The 11,756-nt window shown below is 38.8% G+C and overlaps 1 protein-coding gene, 1 long non-coding RNA gene and 1 pseudogene across 2 annotated transcripts in view; 2 read left to right on the top strand and 1 right to left on the bottom strand.

Annotated features, from left to right (window-relative positions):
* The first annotated feature begins 1,095 nt into the window (after nt 1–1,095).
* LOC108434120 lies at nt 1,096–1,478 on the top strand. The gene is made up of 3 exons (XR_001858341.2): nt 1,096–1,132; nt 1,207–1,269; nt 1,366–1,478. It is a non-coding gene; the product is annotated as an uncharacterized LOC108434120 (long non-coding RNA).
* Nucleotides 1,479–1,655: 177 nt separating this feature from the next.
* On the bottom strand, nt 1,656–3,031 carry LOC119263480 (annotated as a pseudogene).
* Nucleotides 3,032–7,237: 4,206 nt separating this feature from the next.
* The window catches only part of dctd (dCMP deaminase), a 52,481-nt gene continuing 47,962 nt past the window's right edge, over nt 7,238–11,756 (top strand). The window contains exons 1-2 of the mRNA XM_037538346.1: nt 7,238–7,402; nt 9,298–9,409. Coding sequence (XP_037394243.1) covers nt 7,362–7,402; nt 9,298–9,409 — 153 coding nt within the window. The 5' untranslated portion in view covers nt 7,238–7,361. The remainder of the gene's footprint in view (nt 7,403–9,297; nt 9,410–11,756) is intronic.

Below are 11,756 nucleotides of genomic sequence, written 5' to 3'. Positions count from 1 at the left end.
AAGAAGAGTCCAGGTGCTGAACTGAGGGGTATTCCAGAAAGCGGGTTCAACAAACTCCAAACCTAACCATGAACTCCGAGTTGATTTACCTCACCGCATCATACTCAGAGTTTTCACTTCCACAGCAGCTGATCAGAGTTAGGTTACTCAACTCTGAGTAGGTTGAACCCAGCTGAAGCGTGTTCACGGTTACCTATAAACAGGCATTCTCAATGGAGCGCTGAAACAGGGATTGACCATGAAAATGAATGAGGGAAAGCACAAGGCATCATATTTCATCCCCATTGAGCAGGAAATATTAATGTCATCGTATGCAGAGTATGAAATCATATTCAGGCATAAAAGTAATTCAGCAGCAAAGCAAAGGGAGTCAGCTTGGGCAAAAATTGCTGACAGAGTCAATGCGTGAGGTAAAATAAAAATTAAAAACTCACAACAATACACATAGTGAAAGGACATATAAAAATATTTGAATTGTTTAATTATTATTATTATTATTTAAACATTTTTATTTGTCTTGATTTATGCACTTTTTTTTTAATTTACCTATGTGTAATCCAAGTGGGATCAAACGCACATGGCAGCAAGTGAAGATGAAATATAAAAACATAGTCTGAAGTGGTATGACTTGTACAGAACTACCTAATGTTCTTCCTTTTATCAAGCTATGTTTGCCCTACAGTTGATTATGGTTTTGTAGCTAATAGGAAAAAGGCTGAGGTAAGAAAAACAGGAGGGGGGCCACCACCACCACCTTTTACCCAGGCAGAGGAGCTGGCACTTTCACAGAACAGTGGGAGGCCCATCACTCATGGAATCACTGGAGGGAGCTCATCTGAGCCATCAACCCCCCAGGACACACCTCATTATGTTAAAGGCATGTTCATTACATTAATTAGTTCATAGTTCATAAACTGTGAACTGCATTGATATTCTTAACATGTTTTATGCCTTCTCCCCAGTAATTGGTGGTGTGGTGCAACTAAATGAGCCTCCTGCAGTTGTAAGTTATCTTAATGTTCCCAAATCTTACTTGATGTGTATAAATATCTGTGTTTAACAAAAAATCTAAATTCCTGTTGCAGGATGATGATGAAACAATCTCTGCTGCATTCCTGGGAGGCCTATGGAGGTATATGTTGAATATGTTGATCATAGTATTTCATTTGATTAAACATGGTAATGTGTGAGACTGTCCTTTAACAGAATGTGACTGGTGATCAGGAATCTGATGAGGAACCATCCACCTCCAAAGCTCAGCTTGGAACAGTAAGAATCCTTATGTCTCAACAAATATCAAAACTATTCAGAACACAAAGCGATTTATTTGAGCATAACATGGTATTTTTGTCTCCTTCTTTCAAGATGGCTGTTAAAGATTTATACAAGGTTCACCTAAAAAAAACAAATTGAGAAGTGTGATCTTCAAAAGGAACACCATAAAACTGCAAATAAAACAGACAAGACTGGAAATTGAGTTGCTGGAATATAAATTAAAGGTGAGTGTATATCTGTTTTTACCAAGTATAAGGACAAGAAAATTCACTTGTTGTCATTTTTTTTCTTCAATATATAAAGAAATCATAAACACAATTTAAATTGTCCTCAGTTTATATTGTAAAGGGCAGATGGGGAAGGAATATGAGATGAAATAATCAATCAGAGAAATGGTGATTGCAGATTGCATTTCTGACAATTCGACCATTTCTGTGTTCGGGTAAAGCCACATGAGGTTCCTCCTCATCATTTACTTGGGGTATGGCAGGATGTTGCTCCCTTCTTATGGTGGCAATGTTGTGCAATACCACACATGCCACTATGTCACATGCCGTCTCTGGGGTGACCCTGAGCCCCCACAGGCACTGAAACCTGGCCTTGAGGATCCCGATCGTCATTTCAACCCTTGCTCTTGTTCTGCAGAGGGCCACGTTGTAGCATGACTGGGGTCCAGGCTCAGGGTCAGGGTATGGTGTCATCACATACGGCATGCAGGGATACCCTCTGTCTGCAAGGAGGATGCCGTTGTGTTGTCCTGTAAGCACACAGGGGGTGCAGTGGTTTAAAACTGAAACAATGTAACAATACACTAAATGTGAACCACACCCATAGCTAAAGTGCCACAGGCTTACCCTGATCAAATTTACTGTATAGTGCAGATTCTCAAAATCCTAGCATCATGTACAGAGCCTGGCCATTTGGCTTCAACATTAGTAATAATGTTGGATAAGATCACATCACATGTTGGATAAGATCACATATGATCTTAATGGAGGAGAAAATAAGTTTATGTAATGTATTAAATATTAATCCTTTATTTTTTAAAAAGTAGTAAATGTATGATCAGTACTTGTATATTAATGCTGTGGAAGGATTTTCTGTTTACATAATCCCCTTCATTTTTGGCAGGTGCTTTAATTGGAATGTGGGTTCCATCCATGCATCCAATGACTCTTGGAAATCCTAAAATATTACATTTTGCAGAGCTATTTATCTTTCACTTCCCATTTGTCTGATAACTTTGTAATCTTTGTTAAAGACAAACCTGCAATTCTGTGGAATTCCTCTTTAATGTTCATTAAAGGCTTATGCCCAGGGAACATCACAAAACTGTACAACAGTTTTAAAGCTAGGCATACTTTGCGGACTGCATGCAGTTGCCTTGCCTCTGTGCTCTTGCTCCTACATTGTACAAAAAAGACCCATTGGCAAAGAAACGGAGAGCAATGCATAAAGTCTGCAAAGACGTGAGGGCTGATCCACGATGTGTGATATTTGAAATGTGTGGCTTTAAAATGTTGTTTAGGTATAAAATTGACTGCGAGGAAAAACGGTAACGTTCGAGGAGAAACTCATCGGGAAATGAAAGCACGTCTAAGCACGTTCAGAGCATAAGTTGCTGTAGTAACTGACTCAGGTTCTCTCTAAGCTCGGTTTCTGGAACGGAAAACCCTGAGTTTTCGTTAACTCGGAGTTTACTTCCCGGTTTGGTCACTTAACTTTCTGGAATACCCCTCTGGTCTGCCTGCAGCATGACATGGCCCCGTCACAAATTTTTTGAGATGCGTTGCTGTCAAGTTCTAAATGGGTTAATGTTTTTCATGAAATGGTAAAATGTCTCACTTTCAATGTCTGTTATGTGTTCTCTATTCTATTGTGAATAAAATGTGGGTCTATGAGATTTGTAAATCATTGCATTCTGTTTTTATTTACAATTCCAATGAAGTTGGGACGTTGTGTAAAACATAAAAACAGAATACGATGATTTGCATATCCGCTTCAACCTATATTCAATGGAATACACTACAAAGACAAGATATTTAATGTTCAAACACACAAACTTTATTGTTTTTTGCAAATATTCACTCATTTTGAATTTGATGCCTGCAACACATTCCAAAGAAGTTCGGACAGGGGCAACAAAAGACTGGGAAAGTTGAGGAATGCTCAAAAAACACCTATTTGGAACATTCCACAGGTGAACAGGTTAATTAGAAACAGGTGAGTGTCATGACTGGGTATAAAGGGAGTATCCCTGAAAGGGAACATCCACTTTGTGAGCAACTGCATGAGCAAATAGTCCAACAGTTTAAGAACAACGTTTCTCAATGCGCAATTGCAAGGAATTTAGGGATTTCATCATCTACAGTCCATAATATCATCAAAAGATTCAGAGAATCTGGAGAAATCTCTGCAAGTAAGCAGCAAGGCAGAAAACCAACATTGAATGCCCGTGACCTTCGATCCTTCAGGCGGCACTGCATTAAAAACTGACATCATTCTGTAACGGATATTCCCACATGGGCTCAGGAACACTTCAGAAAACCATTGTCAGTGAACACAGTTCATTGCTCCATCTACAAGTGCAAGTTAAAACTCTGCCATGCAAAGCAAAAGCCATATATCAACAACACCCAGAAACAGCGCCGGCTTCTCTGGGCCGAGCTCATCTGAGATGGACTGATGCAAAGTGGAAAAGTGTCCTGTGGTCTGACGAGTCCACATTTCAAATTGTTTTTGGAAATCATGGATGTCGTGTCCTCCGGGCCAAATAGGAAAAGGACTGCCAAAAGGAAAAGCCAGCATCTTTGATGGTATGGGGTGTGTTAGTGCCCATGGCCTAGGTAACTTGCATATCTGTGAAGGCACCATTAATGCTGAAAGGTACATACAGGTTTTGGAGCAACATATGCTGCCATCCAAATAATGTCTTTTTCAGGGACGTCTCTGCTTATTTCAGCAAGACAATGCCAAGCCACATTCTGCACGTGTTACAACAGCGTGGCTTTGTAGTAAAAGAGTGCGGGTACTAGACTGGCCTGCCTGCAGTCCAGACCTGTCTCTCATTGAAAATGTGTGGCGCATTATGAAGTGCAAAATACGACACCAGAGACCTCGGACTGTTGAGCAAATGAAGTTGTACATAAAGCAAGAATGGGAAAGAACTCCACGTACAAAGCTTCAACAATTACTGTCCTCAGTTCCCAAACGCTTATTGAGTGTTGTTAAATGGAAAGGTGATGTAACACAGTGGTAAACATGCCCCTGTCCCAACTTCTTTGGAACATGTTGCAGGCATCAAATTCAAAATGAGTGAATATTTGCAAAAAACAATAAAATTTATCTGTTTGAACATTAAATATCTTGTCTTTGTAATTGCCAATGTTCTTTTATATGGAGTTCTCTTTGTGTATTGTTAGGACCTAAATGAAGATCTGATCTCAGGGTTCTAAATTTTCAGGCAGTACTAAACTTTAAACTCTTTGAACAATCTGGATGATTACAGATATTGATGTGATGACTTTTAGAATAATTTTTAAGATAACAACAAAGGAACTGGTAAAGAAGTTGGAGCATTGAGGTACTAAAGTGTTTATATCCACAATTAAGAGAGTCCATCACCATGGCCTGAAAGACTGTCACACAAAGATAGTATTTTACCCCATAAAAATCATACTGTTAAATTCAAACCCAATAAATGATGAATATGAATGAGCTGATTTCCAAAATGTCAAGACCTAATCGCAGGGGTGAAAAAAGTTCAGAGTTATAAAGTTATACTTTATCCAAAAGTTTGAATACCCCTGGTCAAATGACATGTTTTGTTGATTTTCAAAGTAAAGATAAGTTATCACATGCTTTGCTAGGAACATATTAAATATGACACTTTTCTGCTAATTTTAGTGCATAAGTTCTGTTTATTTTATGGGGCAAAATATTAAACACAGATATGTCATAAATTTTACACCGGCCTAATTTTATGTTTTCTTTCCACAATCTGTTACAGTTAGCAAATAAACAGTTACGCAGATATTGTTATCACCTAACAGCTTAGCTAAATGTAAGATGTTATATAAGATATTATGCAAACAGATCAACAGTGAACTTGAAAACTAATACTGATGTCTGGTGTCTATATGAACTAATAAAAAGGGATAAGAGAGAAAAGTGCAAAAGAGTGCATGCTGATCTGGAACGGAAGCCTGTGAGTGGGTAATTTAACATAATAGATTTTATTTTTATCCATTTTGTTTTCTTATTAACTGGAGCAAAAGAAACTCAGCATTAAACACTGCAATGAAGCAAAGAAGTGCAAATAATATTTAGAAATATGAACAGTGCATTCTCTGCTGGTAATACCTCTGACACACCAGTCAAATGAGAGAAAACGTATCTCAAATGTTTCTATGAAGCATGTCCCGGAACCCGGAAGCCTTAGCAAACGGTGCACAACGTTTTGAGATTGAATGTACGCCTATTATGTTTTATAGCCTTGCAAGCCAACCTTGACCAATAGTTTATTAGAATTATGTTATTGTTACTAACCTTATTGGCATGGACAGGAGGAAGAAATACAGAAATAAATAAATGGTGAAATAAAAAAAGAAATAAATAGAATATGAATGTATTTATTACAGTGTTTCTACTAATATGTGTATATTCACTATTTATGTCTCATGATTATTTAATTATTAATTTTGCTGTTCTGATTTATATGTTACTTGACTAATTAATTAATGTTCTAAATGTATTTTTTACCTTCCTGCTTTTAATTAATTCATGTATGTATGTATGTATGTATGCATGTATGTATGTATTTATTCATTCCTTTATTTTTGGCACGTTGTGTCATTTGCTGCTGCTTATAGACCCCCTTTTTTCTTACTGTGCCTTTTAAGATATGAAAATTGTCCCTGTATTGACTGGCTATTCTGTATTGATTGACTGTCTTGTACTTGAGCCTCACTTTTAAAACAGTCCAGCTTGAAACACTCCATTTGAGTAAACTGCTTTAAACTGAATATGAGGATGTGTTGGTCTTTGCGACATAAACATAAAATAATAAAAATTATTAAAAAATGAAAAAAAAAAAATCAGGACATTCGCCAACTTCTTTTCCCGTTCTACCTTAAATGGTGCAGCTGTTACATTTTGAACTACAACGCCATTTAAGATGGAATAGGAAAATTCAAACAAGCAGCTGGGGAAAATGAAGACTTAATGAAGAAGGCTTAAGTTGAAAGGCGTCATATGAGCAGGCCTATTCCTCACCCTGTGAGAAATTGCGCAATTCATGCGCAATGTGGGCGTGCGCAAGGTCTTTGGAACGGTGACGTAAATTTCGCGGGCGTTTTTACCAGAGAATTTGTGGCGTGGAGAATTCTCACTCTGCAGTGTCTTCCGGTTTTCTCAAACGCTAGAGGGCGCTCCCGAGTGAATCGAAAATGAATGGGTTGATATAGCGCATTTGAGCTAAATCATAATTTATAAATGCTTAAACATTTTTAATGTAAAAGAATGCAATCATTTCCCGAACACTGAATATCATAAAACATTTTATATAGTTATATTTTAAGAGCTTTTAAACTCGAGTTATAGGAGTTTAAAACGGCATCTCATGCATGTCCATGACGTCAGTGAGCGCGAACAGCCAATGAACTACTGAGCTCGCCAATCAATCATCACGCTCTATCAGTAAAGCCCGCCTCCTGCTGCCCACAACCGTTTGCTGTTGAAAGAGAGAAATGTATATCTTTTTTTTTGTTTTCTTTGCTTTTTTAGTGAAATACAACTTTCTACTTTCTAAAATTAAAGATACGTTCTGGGCGAGGGATTAGAAACTATTTTAACTTTTCGTTTTTAGCTGTTGAGCTCCATTTACTCCCATTCATTGAGGACTCTCTCGCGAGCGCCCTCTGCTGTTTAGTAGTCCTGTCTTTGCTCTAACGGGGGGAGCAGGAAGTGGCCAGGCTCCTCATAAACCGGCTCTGGTTTTTGCTACTTCATCTCACGTGTTCTGCTGGAAAGACGCAAATCTAGTCTAAAGTAAAGGTTGTTGCAGTTTTTCTTGGGGGATAAAAGGGATGAATAAAGAAGAAAACCAAGAAACTCCTTCGTGTAACGTGTGAGTTAACCAGCTAACCTAATGGAGTTTTCTCAGTGCGGCCTGCAGAGAATTGTACAGACGCTTTTGCTAGACTAGCTCTGTTATCCACACTATTACTGAAATATACATTATAAATACAACGTGAACAGTAAGAGCTTAGCTAGTTGGAAAGCTATATGTGAGTTCTGTGTTGGTAATACAGCTAACGCTACACTGACAGAAACGTACTACTAACAGAAATATACCACAACAGAATTAATGTATCAGCTAAATAAAAAAACAAGGTAACGATTCTTTAACAAACTACGATTAAATGCGACTTACAGTGCTGGGGCGCTGTCTACGCATTATTTGGTAGTAACAGAAGTAGACTGTGAATTAACATATTTCTTTGCAACACTATTAAAACGCCGGAGAAGCGGAAGATGATGGATGGATGGACTATTAAAACGGAACGTCTTGCATAGTCAAGCCTTGAATGTGGGTTATTGTAAGCGTAGGGTGAAATGATCGCCTAGATAGAAAAATTTTGGAAGTTTCGTGCTGTCGTCGTTCGCTTGGAGTGTGTCAGTAAAAATATTAACTTGTTATACTCGTTTTGTGCAACAGGACCCCATTCACTTTTTGTACTAACGTGAGCGCCATCTAGCGGAAATTAAAACTCAAAGCAATTCAGAGAATGCTCTGCACTAAGGCTATATATTTTTCTTGTTTTTCTTGTATTTTTTTCTTTTTTGTAGTTATATGCAATACAGACAGTCATTATTCATGTTACTTGCACTTTTTCCAGCCTCTCTTTATGTCTTAGAATCAGACTTGTGTTGAGTCAAGTTGTGTTACTGTGCCTTTAAGATTGATCTATGAAAATGATCCCTGTATTGGCTGTTCTGCATTAATTGACTGTCCTTTATTGGGCCTCACTCTAGAAGCAGACCAAGATGAAACACTCCATTTGATTTCAGCTGAACTGCTGTACAGGTGTATAGGTGCAGATGTGTTGGTCTTTTTGAATTTTGGTGTCTTTACACAGACTGGATATACTGTGTGGAGAATGCTACATTTTGCAATTTTAACAATGATTACTTACATTGCAGTATTGGTCTGCGTTGATTCACAATCTGACGTTCAGTTTCTATCCGTCACACACGCCACAAGGAGAAGCTAATGAATGTAGCGGGGAGTCCATGTATTAGTCATATTTTAATTAAAGATTGTCGGTGTAAAGAATTAAAGGTATTGAAGTGTTAAAGGGTGAGATGTAGATCTATTCATCATCACAACCGCACACATATGTGCAAGGTGTATTTGGCTGATAACACTTGTCTGTGTGTTCTACAGCCCAGTGGAGGCTTGTGGGGTGGCTGTGCTGGAGCGGAGATTCTCTATGGAGGAGTTGTAGCTGTGCTCTCAGAGGAAGACCTGAGAAGCATTGAATTATTCTTGCTTTTTTGCCCTCCCCCTATATATATATATATATATATATATATATATATATATATATATATATATATATATATATATATATATATATATATATATATTTGTTTTAGTTTTTGTGTCTCGTTTTCTTCCCTTTCCTTTCTTTCCCTCTCTTCCTTTTTTGTTCTTTGTTTGCTTTTTTTATTAATTTCTTTCCCTTTCTGCTCTCACACGTTTATACCTCTTTCTTTCTTTCTTTCTTTCTTACTTTCTTTCCTGTTCTCTCTCTCTCTCTCTCTCTCTCTCTCTCTCTCTCTCTCTCTCTCTCTCTCTCTCTCTCTGGAACACATTGCTTTCTGACAGTTGTATTTTGCTCTGCTGTACACTCAGTGGAGGTTAGAGATGTTTGAGTGACAGCTGTTTCTGAATGTTCTCTGTCTAATAATGACTGCTTTACCTCACCTCTCTCCCTTTCGCTTTCTCTCTGCCTGCAGGAAGCACAGTGACGGCCAGATGAAGAAGAGACAGGACTACCTAGAGTGGCCTGAATATTTTATGGCTGTTGCCTTCCTGTCTGCTCAAAGAAGCAAGGATCCGAGCTCTCAGGTACCAGAGCTGGCTGTGAAAGCCTAGACACCTCCCAGGTCCATCACTTTTTTCCTTTTCTTTCCTGTCCTGACCACTAACTGACACACTGTACAGGATCAGTGTGTGCAAGATATCTTGGCACAGGTGGCTGGGGTGCTGTATCACGAATTTTGTGTAAGAATTTTTTTTTGCGCTCTTCCAAAAACTAAAGCCGCTATTTGGTCATAAATCAAATGTACACAATTTAACCCCTTCCTCAATATATACTTTAGTTGTAGAACGGACCTGTGAGCTTAAGGTAGCTAACATGAATGAAAATTAATAGCTGCTATGATTTAACCTTTTTTTTTTTTTTTTTTAAAGGAAATTCTACATTCATTTGATGTTCTGTCTTATTGTTTTTTTATAAATACAGTGGGGCAAAAAAGTATTTAGTCAGTCACTGATTGTGCAAGTTCTCCTACTTAGAAAGATGAGAGAGGTCTGTAATTTTCGTTATAGGTACACTTCAACTATGAGAGACAAAATGAGGAAAAAAAATCCAGGAAATCACATTGTAGGATTTTTAAAGAATTTATTTGTAAATTATGGTGGAAAATAAGTATTTGGTCACCCACAAACAAGCAAGATTTCTAGCTCTCACACACCTGTAACTTCTTCTTTAAGAAGCTCTTCTGTCCTCCAATCGTTACCTGTATTAATTGCACCTGTTTGACATTGTTATCTGTATAAAAGTCACCTGTCCACAGCCTATAACAGCCAGACTCTAAACTCAACCATGGCCAAGACCAAAGAGCTGTCGAAGGACACCAGGAAGAAAATTGTAGACCTGCACCAGGCTGGGAAGAGTGAATCTACAATAGGCAAGCAGGTTGGTGTGAACCAACTGTGGGAGCAATTGTAAGAAAATTGAAGACATACAAGACCATTGATAATCTCCCTCGATCTGGCGCCCCAAGAAGATCTCATCCTGCGGGGTTATGATCCCAGAACTACACAGAGGGACCTAATGAATGACCTGCAGAGAGCTGAGACCAAAGTAACAAAGGCTACCATCAGTAACACACTACGCCGAGAGGGACTCAAATCCTGCAGTGCCAGGCGTGTCCCCCTGCTTAAGCCAGTACATGTCCAGGCCCATCTGAAGTTTGCCAGAGAGCATGGATGATCCAGAAGAGGATTGGGAAAATATCATGTGGTCAGATGAAACCAAAATAGAACTTTTTGGTAAAAACTCAACTCGTTGTGTTTGGAGGAAGAAGAATGCCGAGTTGCATCCCAAGAACACCATACCTACTGTGAAGCATGGGGGTGCAAACATCATGCTTTGGGGCTGTTTTTCTGCAAAGGGGACAGGATGACTGATCCGTGTTAAGGGAAGAATGAATGGGGCCGTGTATCATGAGATCTTAAGCCAAAACCTCCTTCCATCAGTGTGAGCATTGAAGATCGAACATAGCTGGGTCTTCCAGCATGACAATGATCCCAAATACACCCCTTGGGCAACAAAGGAGTGGCTCCATAAAAAGCATTTCAAGGTCCTGGAATGGCATAGCCAGTCTCCAGACCTCAGTCCCGTAGAAAATTTGTGGAGGGAGTTGAAAGTCCGTGTTGCCCAGCGACAGCCCCAAAACATCACTGCTCTAGAGGAGATCTGCATGGAGGAATGGGCCAAAATGCCAGCTACAGTGTGTGTAAACCTGGTGAAGACTTACAGGAAATGTTTGACCTCTGTCATTGCCAACAAAGGTTATGTTACAAAGTATTGAGTTGAACTTTTGTTATTGACCAAATACTTATTTTCCACCATAATTTACAAATAAATTCTTAAAAAATCCTACAATGTGATTTCCTGGATTTTTTTTTTCTCATTTTTTCCTCTCATTGTTGAAGTGTACCTATGATGAAAATTACAGACCTCTCTCATCTTTCTAAGTAGGAGAACTTGCACAATCAGTGGCTGAGTAAATACTTTTTTGCCCCACTGTATATACTCCTTCCAAATATGTTGCCTGCAGTGGAGCATGTATACTGCCGTGTTACATCACTGTTTCTTTTAACAGCACTTAATGAATGTTTGGGCACTAACGACACCAAGTCAAGTTAAGTTTATTTGTATAGTGCTTTTTACAACAATGTTGTCACAAAGCAGCTTTACAGAAGTTTGAAAACACACTATTGTGTGTGGCCTCCACGTGCCTGTATGACCTCCCTACAATGCCTGGGCATGCTCCTGATGAGCTGGCCGATGGTCTTCTGAGGGATCTCCTCCCAGACCTGGACTAAAGCATCCGCCAACTCCAGGACAGTCTGTCGTGCAACGTGATGTTGGTGGATGGAGCGAGACATGATATCCCAGATATGC

The sequence above is a fragment of the Pygocentrus nattereri genome, chromosome 5, assembly GCF_015220715.1.
Source record: "Pygocentrus nattereri isolate fPygNat1 chromosome 5, fPygNat1.pri, whole genome shotgun sequence".
NCBI classification, from domain to species: Eukaryota; Metazoa; Chordata; class Actinopteri; order Characiformes; family Serrasalmidae; genus Pygocentrus; species Pygocentrus nattereri.
This window is presented reverse-complemented; position numbering and strand designations above follow the sequence as displayed.